Here is a 23,334-nt window from a genome sequence, read left to right as displayed (position 1 = left end):
TTGCTCCAAATACTTAAAAAGCAAAAACCAACCAGATTCTCTGAATATCTTTAAAGAAAATGGAGGTTGACCTTTAGCTTTAATTCTCTGTAACTCTAAGTTTGGTCATGCTCCCTTAGCAGCTTGAGAGTAATGCTTCTTTCCCAGCTGGTACTGTCCTTTTCCAGTTGGCACAATCTCATTTCTCCCTTTCCACCCACGCGTACCTAACAGAGCATATGCCACAATGGCTTTGGCTTGTTTACTTTTTTTAGTGTAGCAATATGGAGGAAAAATTAGGTTAGACTAACAAGGTATCCCTTACACTTAATGTGGGCGAATTTTATATATTAAGGTGTTGGAGGGTATAGACAATTTGATTCAAATCCTCTTAAATGTCTATATGAAATACTAATATTGAAGGGTATGAATATATGCACCTTCAAGAGCTGAATAGTTTAATTTCTACCATGACCGTGTTGTTTAATGATTGTTTGCTTTTCTTTAAAGCACCCTGAATTGCCATTCTTGGAGCCAGCCTAAACCCAGCTGCTGGTCTTAAAACACGGTCGTTCTTAAATCCTTTTGGAAGCATTCCAGGCAGATAGAAATGAACGTGTTGCTGTGTGTAGGCACAGGTTTCAACTAAAAGGCTGAACATCAGTCCAGAGCCAAATGTATGCTTGGCATACACTAAAATTTGATGTTCCCAAACCAAGGCTTTAAACTAGGATCCATTGTGCTGATGGGTGCTGTGCTGCAGTCCTATCCAGTCTCAGTTAAGTGTTGTATTTCGCAGGACCATAAACTAACTTTTGAGCTACTATTATGGCAACAAGTACCTTATTACTTTAAAGTGTGTTACTTAGTTGTGGGTTTGGGTTTTTTTGGGTGGGGGTTTGTGGGTTGTTTTTTTTTTTTTAAAGTTAACAAATATAAACTTTTATACTTTCACAATTACATTTGGTAATGGGCACATTGGTTCTGGCTGGGATTTCAATGAGTGAGTGTTACAAAGTCTGTGTGATAGGAAATAAAGTGAAAAAAAAATTCAGAGAGATACAAAGAATCTTAAGAAACCATGAAGAGGAAAAAAACCTAAGCGATCTGGGAGAGGGAAATATACTGTAATGTTTACTTGCACAACTGGATAAAAATGACTGGGTAGAGTCCTGAGCAGCCTGGTCTGATCTCATCATTGAGCCTGCTTTGAGTAGATCAGACTAGAGACCCTTTATGTGCCTTATCTGAATTATCCCTATGGACTTAGATGCAAAGGTTTGTTTTAGGGAAGGAACATGAAGAAGTGTAGTTTATCTTTGGATGAAGGTAATTCTATTATTTATCTCTATCTGAACTTATAGATGTTTATTTTAGCTGCTTAATAAAAGTTGAGGAATAATTTTTGTTAAAGATACAAGATATCAAAAAACTTTCCTGCCTAACTTTATTTGCTTACAACATGTCTGTCACAAGAGATGCTTGGCATTTCTCAAGGCATGAGGTCAAAGACAGAAACTTGCCTGGTAAGAAGTCTGTGAATACTATAGAAATCTTCCTCAGCTGTGGATTTCTGAAAAGTTATTTTGGTGATGTGTTGCTGGTTTGTTGTTATTTTCAGGTTTTTAAAAAAAAAAAAAGGAATAATCCTGTTGGAAAAAATGGTCCTCTGAGTGTTTGAAACCTGATCAACTTTTCTGATAGCAACAGCTTTTATTCCCGCTGTTATTCCAGGACTGGTGAACAGGGAGTGAACTGTTCCCTCTTGTGCATCGACAGTGTCATATGTTTAGGTTACGAGATTTTTGTCAGGTGAATACCTCTTGAATTTACCTGTGTCAGGAGAGTTACTGTGAAATAATTCAAGCTGTACAGATTGGTTGAATTAATTGAAAATTTGTATGCTAATCTTAACAGTGCTTTAATATTATCTTACCTGCTGAATCATTTAGGCAAAATTAAAGCATTATTAGACACGAGGATTTCTACAAGTGAGTAATTGGGAAAACTACCTTGAGTTACGCTTTGACAGTAGAACCTGATGGTCATTTGGTTACACAGCTAAGGGCATGGCAAAATCTGTGCAGGCTGTGTCATTGGAAGGAAACAACTTGATTCCCAAATTCTGTTGTGAGTTTTCAAAAATGAGTGTTAGATATGGAGGAAACTTCTTTTGTCTAAATTAAGGATATTTTAAGATCTGCTGAACTTGCACTGTGGCACTTCGTGAAATTCTGAAGAGACATAAGAAAAGTGCTGTATGCTGTACTTTTTAATTGTATTAAAAAATGAATTGTGCTTTTAAAAGTTTGCTTGGTATGCTTTAGCTTGCTTGAATTTGTTAACACTTGTCTTTTGGGAACTGAAACAAAGAACTGAAACTCTTGTACTGTTGTTACAGCACTTGCTTTCTTTGTTTTTTAATAATAGCACAGAGCTTCAGTGTTCATGTTTATGAGGCTGCTGGTATATTTTAAGTTTAAAAAATGTACCTAATAGATAGCTGTCTCCGTGGAGAGACTATGAATTGGCACTTAACATGTTTCCTGAATCCAAACTGAACTACTGCACTTTAGAAATTGTCAGTGGTTATTGAATTTGTTAATTTTTTCTTGCTCTACTTCCTTTAGAGGCAGATAATGCATGTTATATAGGTGTGTTCTTGTAAGAGGGACAAGAAATAGAACTTCTGCTAGCATTACTCCTTCTTGCCCTCTAGCAAGACATCTATGTCAAGCGTTGGTTCTGAGCAGGTAGAAGGGATTTTGTTACTCACCCTGTGAATGTGTTGTGTACAGAGATGACTTTTGTTTTACAATTAATCTGGAATTGAAAAAAGCCAATGTTGTTATCCCGCAACTTAATATTGCTTAAACTGTTTTAGAATTTTTATGCCATAAAGTGCTTGGGTCTTCTGGCAAGAATGGGATTGTATACTTATTACTTAATAAAAGTGTAATCATAATGTAATGATGCAAACTGCTTTAGGAATTATGGCATTTGCACCTTATTTCAAACTTATCTTCCGATGCTTTCGTCTCAGCGCAGGGTGCATTGTCAGTGGTTATAGCTAGTTATTCCGATGTTACTAGCATTATTCAAGCTACTGTAAAACAAATTGGAAACTTTCTAGGCAAGCTCATTCTGTCAGCTTCCCTTTGAAAGTCCGTGTTTAATCTGAGCCTGTATGTACCTTTGTTGTAGTAGGCCCCCAAACAGCTCAGCTGGCCAGAAGTGTCCCTTACTGGTAAAGAACTGACTGTGCCTTTTCCATGTAAGAACTGTTCATGCAGAGTGGATCACACGATGGATGGGAAAATACACTTCTCAGGAGCCCTAGTTGAGGACAAACTACAGCATTGCTAATGAGCAACCAGCTTATTCTTAGTTAGCCCAAAACCAAGGATGGCAGTCTTCCATCAGTCTTCTGTGGCAAGCTTTGTACTAGCAGAGATTACCTTGTTCTGTATGTTTGGTTCAAACTACTGAAAGTCCCTGATATTTTTTGTCTAAAATCTAAGATGACCTTAATTGTAGTTTGATAAGGAAATTGAATTGTGCTGTTCCACATGTAATTCTGTAACTGCTTTACTGTGCACTTGTAAGCAGTGATGACGTTCCTTCAAATGCAAGTTGCTTTTGACAACAGATTTCAATTTTAAAAAAGAATTTAAAATAAGTATGGATAGTTTCATAAAAGAAAACAAAGAGCAAGTGAAAAAACAAATTAACTACTCTTAATTTGGACTGATCACCTTGAAATAACTTGGTTTGTTGGAAAATTAATGGGCTGGTCTTAATGTGCATGTTTTTTTGAGCCTCCTGGCATTGATTGCCCATTTAGTCTTCTGAACAACATGGAAATACATTTTTACAGATGCAAAGCAACTTTTATCCAGCTTTAGTGTAAGTTGAATGTTTTAATTTACTTCAAAAGTCTTTTCATAGTGCAGGACTATTACAGGATAATCATGGTAAAAAAATAAGTTAGCTTTTCTCTTTGGATATTGAAGTTGGAGCTTCTGTGACTGTACTACCTCAATGATACTGGAGTCAGAAATTCAGTATGGTTGTTTGGAAAAAAAGCGTTGCTAAAATTTTTGCTATTGTGGTCTAAACTAGAATTCTCACAGTTCCCATGAAGAGGGAAGGTTAGCTTTGCTCAGAGAAATTGGTAGTGGTTCAGCAGGGCTCAAATATATTTTAAGAGAAAAGGTTGTCTTACTGTAACTTTGATTTTTGTAGGCGCATTCTTCACTCTAAAGGAGAGCTGAGTGAAGATCGACACAAGCAATATGAGGAATTTGCAATGTCTTATCAGAAGCTGTTGGCAAATTCTCAATCTCTAGCTGATCTTTTGGATGAAAATATGCCTGATCTTCCCCAAGAGAAACCGACACCTGAGGGTAGGCCATCTTCTAAAGCAAGTAAACAGGATGCTGGACTTGGATGTGGTGGGAAAGCTAATCAAACTCTTTTAATGATGTGTTCTTCCCACTGGTTTCTTTTTATTTAAGTTTCCCCCCCTTAAGGATATCAAAGAATGAACAATACATAGTTTTTTACTAAAGTAATTAAACCTAACATGTAACCATAACTATGCTGTGTAGTTACGGTAACTTAAGTAATGTCTGTTTAGATGTTTCAGGTAATACAGGAATAAATAGGAAATTAAAAATGTTTTTAACTGAATCCTTTCAAAATAATGCAATGCATTTTTTAATATTTAAAGAGCTGTATATGATAGAGTTTTAAAGTCTGATATTGTTAAATTAATTTGAAGCCTATTTTGGGTCATGATGTTATGAGCAGGAACATATTGTTAAGCCAGGTAAGTCACTAGGTGGCTCTCTGACCTCCTGAGAAGTACAGCATTTTACTGGCAGAGTTATGTGAAAACTGGCAGAGCTTAATAAATCTCAAATTTTAGGTTTAGAGATGCTCAAATCATGAGTGTACCTTTTGTCTGAAGTGATCTTGAGCTTAAAGGATCTGTATTTCTTGCATACCTCTAAACTTAAAATTATTCTTTTTAAACTTCTGTTCTTAAAATACAGTGAGGTGCCCTTCATCATGCTCAAAGCAATTACTGTTGTGTTATGTTAATGTGGTTAAAGTCTGTTACAGCTTTCCTTTCTAATGCCGTATAATGTGCTTGATTTGACTTTCACTCTGGTACTGTCTGTATTTTCTGTCAATGCTAAATTTACAATTTTAAGATAGCTTGTTGATATATCTAATATTAAGATTGGGTTGTTAAAAGCATTTTAAAGTATACATTGCAATATTTTAAGTGAAAACAGTGGTAGTAATAAATAGGTTAATGTCTTTCTGAAAGGTTTTATTGTTTTTTTTTTTTTTAATCTTTAAAGGTGCCTCCTTTTAGAAGGTGAAAAACTTGCGTGAATAACTTTCTTATTGTTTCACTATTTTTGCAGAACATGGACCTGGTATTGATATTTTCACACCAGGAAAGCCTGGAGAATATGACCTGGAGGGGGGTATCTGGGAAGACGAAGATGCTAGAAACTTCTATGAGAATCTCATTGACTTAAAGGCTTTTGTGCCAGCAATTTTGTTTAAAGATAATGAAAAATGTTCCCAGAACAAGGATTCCAGCAAAGATGAGTCAAGAGGTAGAATGCTTAGATTAGTGTTGTTTTAACATATTTTGTCCAACAGATGCACAAATTTGATGGAAGTAATGAGTCTCTTAATTTATGGTGATCAGGACAGTACAGCAGTTTGGATGAATTTTTCGGGAAGAAACTGTGGGAGAGGGATTATACCTGGGTATGGTATTTAAGGAAGAAAAAAGTAAATGCATTTTAATATTGATAGAATTGTGAACTTAAAGTAATTGGAGCTTAACCTATGTGAGTAGATGTTTTCTTTTTCTGAGAGAAACCTAAAAGTTTACCTTCTTCGAAAACTGTTAGTGTTTGTTCTGTTTTTTCCACTACATTGTCAATGGTAGCTAACTGTCTCTACATAAAATTCCAGTAGATTAAAAGGCCTGGATAGTTCCTCACTTCTGACACAGCCCTAGGTTCACAACCAGGCATTTAGTTATAATGGGATAAAAATGACATTCACCCTCACTGGCTCAAAGTGTAACAGAATACGTATGTTTGGATAAGAGCCGTGTTTTGGCATTGAAAAAATGCCAATGAAGACACAGGCTATATGGTTTTCTAATACACATGCAGTAGATCAGTGTTGAGTATTAATGGAATTTCAACTTTGTATCTCATGGCCTTCTTTCTGAGTTCTAAATTCTGACATTTCCCCATGAGGATAATTAGATGTGGGAGCAGCTTGCCCAGGGAGACTGGAATCTCTGCCTTAAGAGATTTTTTTGAGACAACTGAATAAGAATCCCTGAGAAATCTGGTCTGAATATGGTGTTCATACACTTCGATCAGAAGGTTAAACCTCGCCAAGGTCCATTTCAGACTAAATTAGTCTGTGATTCTAAACAGGTTTCTTGCTTTGTGGGTCTGTTTCCATGTGACATGTACACTGTTTAGCTGTCACACTTTTCTGTGAAAAGTGTAAGTAATTTAATAAGGTTATTTGCTTTGAAAATTTTTTTTATGAAGCATAGTCTGCAAATGAGGCTTGAAGGAGGCCTAAAAGAATAGTAAAATGTTGCAGATAGTAATGTTCAAAATCTCTTGGAGAAATACTCTATGCTGGACCAGTGTTGTCCAAGAAAAATATTAGCTATTTCTTTCTGAATCTTCATCTAGAGATTCACAGATTATTTGTGTTCAAGGAAAATATGATTTTTTATTTTATTTTCTACATAGCATGTTATTTCTCCAGTATCTTCCTACCATTGTGCTTTTTGTGTTTTTCTTGGCCTGCATAAAATGCTTTCTCTTTACCTTGCTTTGTCAATTTTGTTATCAGTTGATCTATGAAGAATATGCAGTGCAAGTATTAAATTAGAATTTGTACCTTTGAATCTGGCTCTTCTTGCATAATGTTTGTGATATTAATTTATCGAGGTTTTGGAGGATACTGTTTTTCTATCTGACCTTTCCAGTAGGCAAGGTTTTTGGGTGGTTTTTTTTTTTTGCTTGCATATCCATGTGATGGCCTGTCAATCTATTTTAAGCATTTTGGATGTTTCCTACATTTCTGAATATCTTGTTCCATTTGAACGTATGCATGTCATCCAATGAAGGCTTACCAGGTATAGTTCAGAACAAACCAAAGGACTGAAAATCATTGGCAATCCTTAACAGACCCCAGCGTAGGTAAATGTTTGCATTTTTCAGGCATATGGGTAAAGCTATATGAAGGGTATCAAACCACTGAGACCTAACAAATGAGACAGTATAGTCTCAAGAAGCAGATATTCTTTTCCCCATTTCCTTTTAATAGGACTAAGACACTAAAGAGACATAGGTTTAGCAACGTGAGTCTTTCTGTATTCTAACCGTGACTGCATGTATTTAATAGTTTAATATTTCTACTGAACTTCTTAATAGATTCAAAAGATGCCAAAGATAATAAAGAAGCACCTGGCAGTGAGGATTTGGAATTGGAGCTGGAGAACCTGGATATTAATGATGATCCTCTGGAGTTAGACTGTGGAGACGAGGCAGAAGATCTTACAAAAAAGCTTCTTGATGAGCAAGGTAAGAATAATTGGGTTTAGGAATTCTTTGTCTCCTGATTTGATTTATCTTTTTTTCAGCTTGATGGTTTTTACAGTAGATGGAGTGGGACAACTATTTATTTATTTATGTAACTTTAGTAGCTAGAAACTGTTAAGATTGTTGTCAAAAATGCATTTGTAACAAGACATTCAGATACAAGTGAACAGTATTGTATAGTGGTTTATGTAATGAAAGTTACCAATTCCTTCATACAGCTTAAAAAAAAAAAAATCAAATGTGAAGGCAATTGTCTGAAAAGTGACTAGAAATAAGTATGGAAACTTCAGTGCGTACATGATTTTCTCATCAAATGTGCTTAGGGTACTAATAATGTATTTTCTGGTTTTAACTTCTATTGCAATGTAAAATTCAGCTCTGCCTTTGTCTTGTTAATTGTTAAAGACTTTTCATTTGATGTTATGGCTTTCCATAGCAGGATTTAAGAATTCTAACTTCTAATTATGCTTAAAGGGCTGCAGATGGCACCTGTAAAAATCTAGCTGTGTTAGCTTTACTAGGGGAAACAGCAGCAAAATGTTTCTTAAGAATTTTTCTTATGAGTTACAAGTCTTTTTCAGTGGTACTGAGTAGTGGGGAAAAGCAACATTAGATATTAAGAGCCAAATTCATAGAGAGCGAGTGAGGTGTTTTCTTTGAGCCCATTTTGTAATGCACATTGGGTTTGCTGCTTTGGATTTCCAAGGACCAATGCGGAGTCCTTTCTTTCACTTTTGAAGCAGGAAACTTGTTCTGTGTCTAGAATGTGGGGGAAAAAGCCAAAACTCATTTAGAATACACTGGCTGGAGATTCTGTGGCTTAAAAGTGAAAATCCTGCCTGATCCTAGTGAATTTATAATCTAATCATCCTCTTGCTTGAAACTGCATTGAGCTTTAAAAGCTAAGAAGTTAAAGCCAAAACTTCCAGTCATGGAGTTCACAGCAAAGAAGTTCAGGCCCTGGCAAAGACTGTGTATTGGTGTTTAAAGCACAAGTTCATCTAACCAAGCTGATGCACGAATCTGTGAGTTTGGGTGTTGAGAATCTTGAATGACAAGTCAAAGTACCAGCCTTTCTCAGCTCATAATAGCGATGGGTTAGGGCATGTGGATCTTTAAATTGGATGACTCTTTTGTGTACATAAGCTTAGTTGAGCTGAAATTAATCTTGGGATGATGCTGGACTGTGACACCTCACAAATTCAAAGAAATTAGACAACTCTAGAATCAGTTTCAGACTCCTCTTGAAAGGAGAACTGTCAGGATAATTCTATATAATACTTCCTTAGGTTTTTCCTTTTTTTACCCAGACAGTCTGGAAAAAGCCATACCCTCTTTGGAATAAATCTTCCTTTCCATTTGCATTCTTCTCTGAATAGTCATCAGCCCATTAAGCTGGGTAAGATGTTAAGTTTTAATTGCAGAACATCCACCTTCAGTGAGTTGTTACCCTCCGGTCAGTGATCTCAAAGAAAACAATGAAGAGCTTGGTTCCAGCTATCTATAAGGGAGCTACACATAGATGTTCTTTTGGAATCAAAAGGAGAAAAAGAGCAGTTCATTCTGGATTGATCATAGCCTGCTAGATAGGCCAAAAATACTTTGTCAGTAGAGATCTAAAGGAATGTGGGTATTTCCTTCTTGTGGGTTTTTTTTTGAAGGGATTCTTGACTTGATAGGAGGATGAAGATTATTCCAAATACTTGGCTTTGTCTTTATAATGTGAGAGTCAGATCCTGTAGAAATAAGGAAGGAATAACAGGAGCTGAAATCAGAAATAGAAGATGCAGTCTTTGTATAGTTCTGGCTCGCAATGCCACTTTGAGTATGTAAAGTAGCACAGAAGGGATTGATTATCATGCTTTTGATTGTAAAAGGAAAGATGATGCATATTTTGTTATAAAATATTAACCATTTATACCAGTTTCTGTTTTTAAACAGAATTGACTGAGCATTAAACATACTCCCATCTGAAAAGTTAATCTAAAATGTGTCAGAACTAGGTTTATTTTTTATTGTTAAACAGCTAGCCCTTAAAGAAAGCCTTTGACTTTCTACCTTGTGAAGGTAATGTCATTTGGCCCACAGTGCAGGCTTTTTCTTAGTGGAGAACTACTGCTTCATGATTGTCTTTGCTCTTTATTTTTTTTTGTGAAACATGTAGAAACTTAGTGTCTTTGTGAATTGTATACCTTTGTCAAACTTCTTTCATACTGACAAGTAGATCCATAAATTAGTGATGGAAATTAAAATAGATATGATTGCCAAATCCTTGTTCTGCTAGAGAACTAGGCTACAAATTAGCAGCATGGAAGTGTTACTTTACTTGAAACATATAGAGAAACACAACGATTTGGGGTTTTTTGTGTGTATGGACTTCTGAACACCTCCAGTTGGTAGCACCAGATATGCAGAATCATCAACAATCTGAATTTAGATGTTTCAAGTTCTGTGATGTATTTCTAGCTAATGAACTGGTATATTTTTTTTTTCAGCCTTTCTCTTAAGTAAAATTCACATAGGTTTGAAATTAGGAAAATTAGGTGTCCTTCAGCCACCAAATATAGCTTTAACTTTTGTTCATATGTACTGAATTTTTCTGCATCTGTACTTGAGATAAGTTAGTAGTAATGTTTTGTGCAAAACCAGCAAAGAATGAAGCCGCTGTATTATGACACTATTACAAACATAATGTGTTCCTAGTGTTCCTAGCTTGAGATGAATCTTTAGTATAAAAAGGGAAGATGCATGAGGCATGGCAGACTCTTAGGTGTAAGGTCCAAGATGAAGAAAAAAAGTAGCTTTAGTTATTGTTATAATCTGGGGGTGTGGATTTCATTGGCAGAGGGAATAAGTAATTTACAGAGGTGAAAAATAGGATAAATAGGGTAGACAGTCCAGTCAGACAGTGGGTACTGCATATCTTTTGTTACTTCAGCATCTCCTGTCACATCTCTTCAGTATTTTCTCCTCTGTCCAAATATGAGGGAGGCAAGGCAGTTTTCCAAAGTGCATGTTTTTAAAGCAGGTCTGCCCTGGTGTAACATCCTTCACAGCATGGCAGTGCCTGTTTCTGCACTTTTCCTAAAGGTTGGAGTCTATAGTCAGCTAAGTTTAAGACATGACATGTAAAGGGAAAGTTGATGCAGTTAGCTGAAGAGGTTTGTTTACCAGGAATTCAGCTAATTTATTTTGTTTCTCTATTGTGTTAACTTTGAGTGAATCTTAATTTTCTTATTTTCAATATGCTCAGGGAAGAGAGAGGGAGCAGATAGCACCGGAGCTGAAAATAGTGGCGGAAAACATGCTGAAAGAAGTGAGTTTTGAGGTTGTCTTTAAAAGAGAAGATAAAATGTAAAAAATGAAGCTGCGTGAATGAAGACAAAGATGTTAAGTAAGGAACGGCCAGGGTGGAAGTCATCAAGGGTATTGGGAGCAGGAGGGGTCTGATGTTAACATCTATCTAGTGCCAGTTTTTCTAAGGTTGGTCAGCAGCAGAGATGATGTGTAGAAGTGAGTATTAAGTCAACCCTGTTAATTTTGCATCACTATTTAGAGAGCTAGCAATGTTCCTATCAGAAGAGCGAGAATTTAAAGAAGATCTAAAAATATTCATTAAGAAATATTTTTTTGGGCTTGGATGACTTGAGACTAGATTCTGAATATGTTCCTCTGTCAGGCTTTGATTCAACAAGGTGTTTATCATTATGCTTATGCCTAAAGTGATGTGCAGAGAGGCAGATCCAGCCAACAATTTGCTCATGATATTGGTTTGTACAATCTGAATGTGAGGGCTCCTGCATGATCAAATTCATTACAGAAACTCATCTTACAGAGGAATAGCTACTAGTGTTACAAAGGTACTTCTGTTATTTCCACTGTCTGGGTGATACTGTGTGAAGGAGACTGAAGCTTTCTGGCAGAGTGGAGTTTCTAGGAGAGAGCCCTCTATAAGGTTATAGTTTTGTAAAAATTAAAAAAATATATTGGCAATAAGGGAGCCAGGATTTTCTCAGAAAGTATGTGTGCACGGAGAGGGGAAGGCAAGTAACTATTTTTGCTGAAGTAGAAGATTGGCATCAATTGTTGCAGGAGAATGACTTCAGTAAGTCCTTAGTGTCTTCTGATGCTTTCTCAGTTCTGCTCCCTGAAAATGCAGGATTGCATGCATTTCTCGTTGAAAATAGAGGTGTTTAAAAAGAAAAAATAATTTTTCTTTCAGTCTGTACAATGATCGTACTGCATGATTTTATCTGCACCCAGATAGATTATTACAGCTAGTCTAAGTCATTGCTATAGAGTACCTCTTTTTAAAAAATTTACTACAAGCCGTAATGCAGTTTTAAAATGTGGTGATGCTGAAAAACTGGAACTGAAGAGGATTAAAGTAAAAACCAAGAAATTAACTAATTTTTTGCATGAATTGCATACTTAAAATCATTGTTTGCTGTAGAGAAGGAAGACCTGACTGTTTCATTTCCTGTCACTGTAAAATTCTTAATTTTCTGTCTTAAGTCTCAAACCTGCTTCAGGTACTACAGAAGAGCCTTTCCACTTAGAAAGGATCCACATACTGTGTGTGATGAGAAAAAAATACCTAGAAATAGTGTGTGAGATTCTGTAGTCCTCCAGTGAAGAAGACCAGTGAAAGAAGAGATATGTTTGAGAATGGTTGAAATTGAATGTGATAGCAGGATCTCTTGAAAGATTGTCTTGAAAAGTGACTGAATTGTCAAAGACTTTTCTAAAAATTTATTTCAAGAGCATTGAGTGAGTTTGAACAGAAGACTGAGGTGAGACAACTAATTGTTGTAAGGGAAAAAGAGAAAGAAAAAGGAACATCAGAAGGAGACATCTAAATGGAAAAATGCATTAAACCAAGATTTGCCAGAAAAAATTGTCTAGTTTGAGCTATTGCATACATCCTAGTGAACTCTAAGTCCAAGTATATGGGTGGTGAGAAAGTCAGAGTTCCATTAAGCATTTAAAACTTCACGGTCCTCTTTTGTCTGAGCATCTAGAACATCTTCTTTTTCTTTTTTTTCTCCTTTCTTAATGAAGCCTTCTCTCTTGTTCTTCTGATGTCTAGTTGTCTGTGCAAGAGAGGAAGCGATGCCATCTGCTTTAATCTCTAGTGTCTTCAAGAGGGGGTAGCTGGCAGTGCTCCTTGGAGCAATTCTTAATGTTTCTCTACCTAAGCTCAACCCCTGTTCCCACCTGTCTCAAAAAAAAATCCTACAATGTATCATCTTTGTTTTTCTCTTTGCCTTTCAGTAGCTTGAAAAAGGAGCTGCAGACTTTTATGCTATTTTATTGTAAAGACTGTAAAGACAAAAGTGACTTTACCAAGTCTTGGGTATGTTGTAGTTTATTTGGGTGCAATTTCACCACCACCGTATTCACCTTTTGAACTCTGTTCTGCTTTCAGATACCTCCTAGGTATTCTTGTTACTGCTGAACATCCTCAAACTGAAAGGAAACCAAACATTATCGTGTTCCTTTTTCAGGAAGCAGTGTTCTTTTGTGTTGCTTTGGCAAAGGAGAGGTTCTTTCCAAGCATTTGTGTTATAACTCATTGTTTTGGCTCATGTTGTGCTATAAAGCAAACCGGACTCGTTTCTAGGGCTTAGTAAAATCTGGAAAATTTTTGAAGCAAACTACATGTTTTGCAATTAAAGGGTAGGGGGATTGGTCTGGTGAGACCTTCATAACTGATGTCAGAAAATCTGAATTTCAATGGTAGACTTGTCCTGCAGTCTTTTCCTCGAGTAGTGTTACTGACCCAATTAACAGATACAGGTCACTGTCACTACTTCCTATGTTGCAAATTACACAGAAGCATTTGCTTGAAAAACAAGTTGTCACTTGCCTTGCAATTGCTACCTGATCAAGGCTCCATCCTTTTTACTTTATGATTCCGTACTCTGGTTTCTCTACAGTTAGAGGCCAACTAAATTCCTTCAGCTTTTACAGCCTCAAGTGAAAAGATATCAAGAAAACTGGGTGAAAGAATGGTCTTGATGGACACTGGTGATCACAATGTCTATTTTTCCTGCAGGGCAAACATACATAAAAAAGTAGAATCCACAATTGCATTAAGGTGTGGTGGTGGTGGTTTGTTTATGTTCTCTTCCTCTCCCCCCCCCCTCAATGGTTGGGCCTTCTTGTGGTCCTCCTTTTATCACCTAAAGAAATTACCATAGTTTTCTAGGAATATGTCTTTGTTGTTACTCCTGACAGTATAAATCAGGAGGTAGGGAACCTCATGAATAGGAAGGCAAGTTTTAAAGGTGATACTTTTGACTTTTGTTGGCATAGACATATCAGTGGATTTATTCTTGCGTTAAATTTTGTATTCATCTTTAGATTTTTTTTTTTAATCTGTGGATGAATGTTTAACAACTAAACATTACAAATGCACTGTGTTTGGGGAATGTGATTGTAAATCATCATATTTCATAGATTAAAGATGTATGCTGCTTATTTATTTCACTCTGTTAGAACAAGAAGATGAAGAAGCCAGTACTGGATCTCATTTAAAACTTATAGTAGATGCTTTTCTTCAGCAGCTTCCAAATTGTGTCAACAGAGACCTCATAGACAAGGTATAGTTGTAGTTCTCATTTTTTCTACTCTTAAAGGCTATAATGCTAGATCAAAAATAAGGATTTGAACCTTTGAAATCTAGCAGTAGCTGAATTCATTTTTTAACTTGGAGGAAATTTTTTTACCCTCACCTTGTCAGCCATTGCCCAAATATCATGTGGTATCTGTCTCGTCTGCCTGTTGTCTTATGTGTTAGTTTGTTTTAGAAGTAGACTTGGCTTTTCCCTTTTCCCCTCCCATCACTCCCTGACAAATTACTCCTCATCTACCTAAAGCTGCTTTCTTCCTTGTGTTGATCCAAAGAATCAGTCTGTGTTCCTGTAACTGAACATGTTTTCTGACTGTGTCAGTTCTAGACAAAAATTTTTACTTTACACTTTTTAAAGCAGCTGCATGTAACAAGAATAGCTTTGTAAAAGATGTTTTTGAAAAGCATGCTATATTGCTTTAAATAAAAAACCCACTGCGTTAAAGGTGAAGTATTATATGGTCTTTTCCCTTTATAGGCAGCAATGGATTTTTGCATGAATATGAATACGAAAGCCAACAGAAGAAAACTAGTGCGAGCACTTTTCATAGTTCCTAGACAAAGGTAAGAACTGAAGGGGAACAAGCTGGATCCACCCTTTGGTTATTTAACTTATGTATGTATTTTTTAACTGTTTAAATTATTGAAGACCAGTGCATATTCCAAGTTGCATTTGTCTTTTCCTGATATACGCTTCTGGAGTGACTTATGCTAGAGCACCAAAGAAATATTTAGGATTAAAAATCAAGCAATTCACAATATTTAGCCATAGCAGTATAATTTTTTTTTCATACTTAGTTTCTCTTTGCTGGTACTTCTGTGTTTATAGTGGATCTCTTCATGACTTTCAGCCATGAAAACAGCAAAACCTACTGTCCATCAGAAAAGGAGGATATATTTCATTCTGGAGAACCTGTGAATAGTTAGAGCGCAACATATTTAGGAAGGAGATTTTCTTGTGATATGTTAGTTCTGGTATAGTACATAGCCATTATAGCCTTTTATCTTCTGGAACAGAGCTGGTTCTAGGCCAGCCAGTTTAGAGAAAGGAAGTATAAGAGTTTGAGCCTCGCCTCTTCTGTCCTTGTAGATTGCTCCATGTAGAATTTTGTTATTTGTCCTTGTCTCTCTTTGTGTAAGAGAGGTCTCTGCACTTACAGGAAGAGTCTTGCTTACAGAAATTATTACAAATATTGAGATAAAATTGTTAAATTCATTGGAGGCACAATATATTTCTCTACTCTCTGGTAAACTCGTACCTTAGATAGATGCAACTTAAGTGCAATTATGAAGGAGTCACTTTTCTTGCTCCACCTTGCCCTATTTCTCCTCAGAGGTTGTTTTGATGCTGCTTTTAGTTTCACATGTTTCATCATCTTGGATTTCCTGTTAGAGTTCATGCCACTTTGATTCCATTCCCTTTTAGCACTGGGGGAAAAACATGGTTTCTTGAGTGTCCTTTTTGTCTCATAACTCGTGTAGATTATTGCTTTGATTAAACAGACTTTGTTGTTTTGTTTTTCCTTACTTTTAATCACTTCTTGCACTGTGTTTTCAACCTTAATTCTAGGCTATTTCTACATCCCATTTGTAACAAGCATCTGCTGTGTTAATTACCCTACACTCTTAGCTGTGTATAAACCAATGGTTTGTTTACTGACTGTCTGCATTAACCTGACTCTGCCTTGATAATTAGTTTTTGCAATTAGAAGTGCACATAATCTTTCATTCTCTTGCATATTCTTTTCTTTAAAAGGTATGATTTTGACACCTCAGTCTTTGGAGACTTCGCCTCTGTCAGTAATTCACGTTTGAGGCACACACACTTGAATATCTTCTGTGTTAAAAACAAGATGCTCTTCAGCCCAAACTTATGGTGCAGAGGAAATAACGTTTCTATTTATCAGCCAACTGGTAATCATGAAATGCATCAATACACAATTTGAGAAGAACTTTTTCACACAACCTAGAATACCTACAGCAATGTAAATCAGCAGGATGACTTAAACTTTTGTCTTCAGCTCTGCCATAATAGAGAATTTTGCAAAATGGAAATGGCTTGATGGCTGTCTGTGAATGTACAGTAATATTTGTACCACTGTTCTGTATTTCTGCCTGGTGCTGTAGATTCCAGATTGCTCAAATTGATCATTTACTCTTGGAACCTCTTTGAAGATGTGTGATTTTCTTTACATAATCCGCTGAAGTGTGTTAGATAATGACCTAAAGGAGCTTGTTGACATTATGCAAAGAAAAAGAGGTAGTTTCAGACAAAACTGACATGATATGTAAATTCAGTGGTGTGGTTTCATACAGACACTATGAAAGCAAAAGTTAAATTCCTAGTGTATTGTGATATTAAAAAAAAAAAAAGTGGTTTTGATCAGGCTGTACTAGGAAGATGGTAAGTTGCTAAAAACTTAGTCTCCACATTACCACCATTGTCTTCCCAATGGTAGTTCCCTTATCCCACAAATTTGTTTTAAAAGTAATATTATTTTAAAAGGATTAATTTTTCTGTAGAACTCAGTAGAGTAGGATAGATGGTGTGGTTGGCTCAAGGAGCTGCTATCTTTCTGACAGTTCCATTCTTTAATAGGTGGAACTAATATTGAAGCAAATGGCTCAGCTGATCACTCTTTTTGTTTAATTATAAATATTAATAATTCTTAATATGAAGAAATATTAATATTCTGTGTACAATTCTTTAATACTTTTTTCTCCTGTCTCGTCTGAGACCTACTGGGCTAATGAATACTCCAGTTTCCAATTGTAAGATGCTTATCTTCAGTTGTATATATCTGCAGTTCTTTTGTGTGCATTAGTGATGCTCATCTCTGGGCCACTAAGCAGAAGAAATAGGATTTTTACTGAGCTGCTGGTTCTGAACCACAAACAGTTGCAATGAAAATACCAGCTGAATTACCCATAGGTGCAGATGACTTTAAAGGGCATATATCCCAACATTTAAATTAGCTTTACTGCAGTTGGTAAAGGAGCAGTTCTGCTTTCTGTCTTGAAATCAACCTTGTGGAAAAACTCCAGGTGTGTATATGGCACACAGCACTAACAGTTGCTATAAAACGCTACAAATTAATTTAGAGAATTATATAACACACTGTCTTGAGGCCTTGTATACTATGCATTAACAATGTTTTTGCTTCATGTATCTCTTCGCTGAGCCATAATGGCATGCCTTTACTTTCAGTTATGGGTGTTGCATGCTAGTTTTTAATGATTCCAGGCATTTCTGCAATATCCCTCCAGGATACCATGGGAGAAAAAAGCTTGGTGTGGTTATGTTCTTCAGGAGGTTCTTTGTTTTGTTTTCGGTGTGTGTTGGGTGTTGCTTTTTTTTTTTTGGTGAAAGGTTCAGAGGAACAGTGTCCTTATAGGATGTAGATAAATCAATGTATTTTCCAAGTGTTTAGTCTCCAAGCATACCAGATAATGTTGTCTAAGCCTAGCTATTTTGTTGGCAGCCATAATAAGGTATTTCAATAACAGAGTAAGTTCTATTTCTTCTTGAGAAATCAGTTTTAGGAAATGTGCAGGTACAACGATTTTAGTGAGAAAGTACAAAACTGGTTTCATGTTTGAGGTGTAATGCAGACACTGTAAAGTCAAAGTTGTTATGCATTATTGCCAGGGAGCTTTCTTGCTCCCACTGGGGTTGGATAGATTGAGACAAATACAGGATCCTTCAAGACAGAAAACTTAATTAAAAAAAAAAAAGGTTTTTTCCTTAACTGTAGATTAGTGTTAGAATACAACATCATTGCACTGCTCTGTTGAATACTTTTGGGTCACATTTACATTTTCATCTGTGATTTGAACCTCCAACCCAGCAGAACAGAAAGCCTTTTTACAAGATTTTTCAATGCTAGTATACAAGTGGCTTTCAGATTTGCATTGGAGGATTGATTTAAAACTAATATTAGCCTTTTAATTCAGGACTTTATGGTTTTTACTAAAGTGACTGTACAGTGATTTAATCCATACTGCTTGCAATTTTGGGGCATTCATGTGTAATTCTTTGCTAACTGAATTATCTTCCTTTACAGATACATATTATTACTTATATTTAATTGTACACTGCAAATTTGTTGAATTTTCTTCTACTTCAGTATGAGAAGTTTGAAATCCTTTTTTAGGCCTTAAATTCTAAACAGTTCTAGACAAATACTAAACAGTCAATAAGGGCTGTTGTAGCTTCTGATTTTTTTGCTGTTCCCATCTATGGGGATCTATGAAGTTGCAAGTTTACTAGGCAAGAGATCTGTTGTTCATCATATGGAAATTTTTTACATTATTATTGTCTGGTCTTTGACAGTTAGCTGCTTCTCAAGCATTAAATAGTTCTGAGTGTTCTAACTCAAGTATGTAAGCCTCCTGTATATCTACGTTCTTTCAGCTTCTTATCGTGTGAATCCTAAGTAGCAAGGTCATTTTCGTTCAATTGAACTTATCAGTGTTTCAGTGGCCTCTTTCATTTGAGGTTAAAATTGAAGGATGTGCTTGAAATAAGGAGTTTACACCGCAGCTAAGAAACAAAAGCAAAAAGTGCTTGTCTGATAGCATGCCAATTCTGCAGCATCATTCTCTTCCCACTGAGCAGGGTGGGTGGCAGTTTGTACCTGTTCAGGCCCTCTGAATACACTGCATTTATCTGGGTTATGATTTTGCTTGTGAGGTAGGGGTTCTTGCTCTATTGCTTCATTCTTTAAGCTTTCTCGTAGAATCCCAGTTAATATGTCCAGAATGCTCCCTTCACTTTCTGGGTATAAAATTTTGGATGCACCTATTCTAGAGAGATTGCAGTTAGGACTTTGAGCAATGTCTTTTTCTTTCTATAAACTAACATTTCTACCAAAAAAGATACGTTCTTACGTATTTCACTGAAGTGCAGCCCATGTGATCCAGAGTTGACTAGATTTCGATCCAAGGTATGTGGTCAAAATAACAACGGTCAGAAGTACTGGGTTTTTTACTTATGGTAGTTTATATTCAGGGTGCTTAACATAGGCTTCCGAGAGTAACTGACTCACCCCTGATGCTAGATTGGGCTTCATAATGTAGAAGAGCAGGAAGAGAAAGCAATACTGTGGGTTTTTTTACTTAATTTCTTCCCCCTTTCTCAAGAAAAAGAAGTACTTTTGGAGAAAACAAAAACTGTAGTTAATTAAGCCTTAATGCAGGTACCAGTAGATGGTGCCACTGATACTGCAAGCTCTCCACTTCTGAACACAAATTTCTGTCTCCCCTGTGAGAGAGGGAACAGATTCAATCTCTGATTGCCAATTTCAGAGTAATTGACCCAAGGCTTTTCCTTATTATATTTCACCTATTTAGAAATACACAGTCTTAATATTCTTCCCCATGAAGAAACCTTTTGTGTTCTGTGAAGGAATAACAACAATGTGCTCTGACTTTAATTTTCCCCCAGGTATGTTCAGTTTACAGAGATGAAGTTATTAGCTGTCAGCAAGCACGTACTTGTTCAGACCAGAATAAAACTTTCTGCTATTTGTCTCAAAACAGATGCCATACTGAACTCACCTCAATTAAATTACACCTCTTCGATTCAGCCAAAGTCCCCTTTTAGTTTAGCTTTTGTATGTGTGTGAAGTAATGAGACTTTCACTTCATCTCAGAGTTAATGGCTAAATGCTTAATAACATTGTAGTAATTTGCTGTGGCTAGTCATCCTTGACGGTGTGTTCCAACAAACTTGAAAAATGTAAATACTGTTTCAGTTATCGATTAACAAGAGAGAATAAAAACTGTTAAATAGGTAACTGGGATACCTGCAATGTTTCACCAGGAATTTTATGTATTATCAGGAGACTGCTTAGCTATGCCTCTTTCAGGTGGTATATTCCAGTGCTTCTAGTCCACAACTTAAATACATAATTATCCCTCTGTCTGCAAGTGGATATTAAAGATCTTAAAAATGTGCTCTAGTGACATAGCAGTAGAAAGGAGAAGGGAGGCAGTCATGCATGCTTTGTTTTGGGGTTTTTTTGTCTTGATGCTCTTCCAGATTTACTTTGTGCCAGGGCAAGCTCTGTGTATCAACTGTTCTTTTAGATATTTTTTTTTTTTTGGCAGCATCTTTTTTTCCTTTGTCTTTTTCTTTTCCCTAGCAGTAGGTAAAACCTTAATACTTCATAAAGTGTAAGCTCAAGATCCATTTTTCCCCTTACAGGCAACTTCTTACTTGCAAATTTGAGATGTTTCTCTCCACTTAAAACAGTATGCTTGTTCTACAGTTCATCTGTTTACAGTATTAACTTGTGTTCTGAAAATAAAGCAAAAATACTTTTTTTACCTTGTTAAATGATATTATGAGGCCTCAGAGTGGTTTGCTTCTCTGCATTTAAAAGTAATACACACACATTTATGCAATGCAGCTGTATTATATTCTGTGTTCTGTTACATGATGCCAAAAACCAGGTTGAAGGGCACTTATCCCATTTTTACAACCAGATAATCTTTGATGGAAAGCAACAAAGTACAAACTAAGGAAAACACAAATTGCCCTCCAAAATTCCTTAAGGGAAACATGTGATACTATGAAATGGGTATAATCGAGGAAAGAGAAAAGAAAATAAGGAGAGTTCTGTAGAAAATTTTGCAATATTATCATTTGTGGGAGTGCTGAGTGAGTTTGGGGGAAAAGGGTTGCCACATCACATCTGCTGAGCTTTGTTTTATGTAGTAACTACTACATTCATTTAGAAGATGTTTTTACCTTCCTGGTTATGTCTGCTGCTACTCAAAAAAAACCCAAAAAACTTTGAATAACAAATGGAGTTGTCTGCAGAATTTTTCCTTTTGCATATTGAGAGGGATCTAAATTTTGTTTGTATCCAGTAATTTCTTAAAGGTCAAATTCTGTAGTTAAGATGGTGTCTGGCATTCCACCTAAGGCAGTACTTTTGAAAGGAAATTAACTGTGAAGGATTCCAATAGCATGTGGTAGTATACCACATTGTATTAATAATTTTAAATGATACTGCATTCTGAAGTGTGAGCCCATAAAATTGCATGTACATGGTTCTGTCAGTACATGCACACTAATTCTTTTCACAAATAAAATGGTACCCATATTTGTAGACATAAATACCTTTTTGCCTATAAATTAGTTGTTTATTTTAACATTGCCTTTGTTTGCAGGTTGGATTTGCTACCATTTTATGCAAGACTGGTTGCCACATTGCATCCCTGTATGTCTGATGTAGCAGAGGACCTTTGTTCCATGCTGAAAGGGGATTTCAGATTTCATGTATGTTCTACTGATTTAGTTTTTTGCATTCGAAGTAACCAATCTGATAATAGTAACCCTTTGGGGAATAACATATTGTTTGATATTATCTAGATGCTAATTCTTAAATTCAGTGAATATTTTTGTCATCTGAGTGGATTTGTTCTAGAATACTAGATTTGTACATTTAAAAAGATTTTTTTTTTACAACTTATCATATAAGTCTGCATATATATTAAAATGAACTGTACAAGAGTTACAACAAAAGTCATAAAAATTAGAAACACTGTTCCAACTGTGAGCATTAAGAATTTTCTGTAAATTAATAACTTGCATTTAAAATGAGAACTGACCTATTCTAACAACACATTTCCCACTACAAGGTCACTGTTGTAATATAGTGGTTACTAATACAATGTAGTGCTTAATTTAAATTATATTTTACAATTGTCAGCAACCAAAATTTTTATTCCTCACAAATGTATTTCTCAGTGTTGTTTCTTTCACTTTGTTCTAAGTTTTGTAATAGAGTTGGTTATGGTGCACAATGATAATTCCTTCACTGTTTTCTGAGTTTTATGGTATGGATTAAATTTTTTTCTAATACTGAAATTAAAAATGTGTATGAATTACTCAGACTTACTTAAGACTTAACTATCTGAAGTTAAGTATTTGTTCTCAGAAAATCTATTTCTGTTGGAGAAATACAATTTTGTGTTTTGCGGATTATGTTTAGATATAGATATGAATTTGTACTTTATTAGTAAAATTATGCTCGATATCAGGAATTTTAAAAGAAAACTTAAAAAAAAAAAAGTCTGCACTTTATTAAACCTGACTTGAAAAAGCTGTCAATGTTTAATATTCCCTTAGGGACTGTACAAGTGGTCATATTCATATAGAGACTGCTTATTGATTCTAAAAATATAGAATCTAGAATGTTTAACCACCACTTCAGTGTGGGGGGTGGCCAGGTTGATGTGAGTCTGTAACTGTAGGTATAGTAGGTTTTTTGGAGGCTGAGGGGATGGGAAAAAAATTCAAAAGCTTCTGAAGAAACAAGATTGTAGAGAGACTGGTCATAGATAAAGGTAGAGCATAAAGAACCAAACAAATATCAAATACTTCTGAATTCCCAAGCTTATTAAACACATTTGGGTCAAAGTAAGTTATAAGAGGTAGGTATTTTTGAGGGCCTAAAATCAAATATTTTTTTTTTTTAGGTAAGAAAAAAGGACCAGATCAACATTGAAACAAAGAATAAAACTGTGAGATTTATTGGTGAACTTACCAAGTTTAAGATGTTCTCCAAAAATGATACTCTCCACTGTTTAAAGGTTAGTGGTATGATAATCCTGTACATGCTGATAATGTATCCCCAGCCTATTCCGCTTCCTGTATCTATTGCTGATGTTATCATATGCAGTGAATTAATGGATGTTTTAAACCCTGATGCCTGTTGCTACTGTGTATGAGGAGGCTTTTATAGTTGTTCTAGAAATTAGAATGTTTAAATTTTTCCAATGGTAGTAATATTAAAATAAACTTCCACCTTTAGACGTAACCAAATTACTAATATTTTTTTTGTAAAGCGATGGTAGATGTTGCTAATTATTCATCTGCTATATATTGCAAAACTTTCATTATATTGGGCAGGAGATAGAGGCAGAAAACTTTGGTGACACAAGGAGAGGCTTATATGCCATTTTAGCAGATGCTTTTGTTTGAAGAACAAAACAAGTCTTTGGAAAGCATTGATCTCTAGGCATATCATCTTAGTGCTGATA

The 23,334-nt window shown here is 35.7% G+C and overlaps 1 protein-coding gene across 3 annotated transcripts in view; it reads left to right on the top strand.

Moving 5' to 3' along the window:
* Window positions 1-23,334, top strand: part of UPF2 (UPF2 regulator of nonsense mediated mRNA decay) — a 67,405-nt gene that overhangs the window by 7,785 nt on the left and 36,286 nt on the right. For 2 of the 3 annotated variants that reach the window (XM_054825833.1, XM_054825822.1), the window contains exons 4-11: window positions 4,225-4,385; window positions 5,418-5,615; window positions 7,479-7,628; window positions 10,900-10,962; window positions 14,148-14,251; window positions 14,759-14,844; window positions 21,460-21,568; window positions 22,771-22,884. In XM_054825833.1, coding sequence (XP_054681808.1) covers window positions 4,225-4,385; window positions 5,418-5,615; window positions 7,479-7,628; window positions 10,900-10,962; window positions 14,148-14,251; window positions 14,759-14,844; window positions 21,460-21,568; window positions 22,771-22,884 — 985 coding nt within the window. The remainder of the gene's footprint in view (window positions 1-4,224; window positions 4,386-5,417; window positions 5,616-7,478; window positions 7,629-10,899; window positions 10,963-14,147; window positions 14,252-14,758; window positions 14,845-21,459; window positions 21,569-22,770; window positions 22,885-23,334) is intronic. The other variant, XM_054825843.1, reaches the window with a different exon arrangement.

This window comes from Grus americana, chromosome 1 (genome assembly GCF_028858705.1).
Source record: "Grus americana isolate bGruAme1 chromosome 1, bGruAme1.mat, whole genome shotgun sequence".
In the NCBI taxonomy this organism is placed as follows: Eukaryota; Metazoa; Chordata; class Aves; order Gruiformes; family Gruidae; genus Grus; species Grus americana.
Note: the sequence above shows the minus strand (reverse complement) of the source record. Positions and strands in the feature narration are given on the sequence as shown.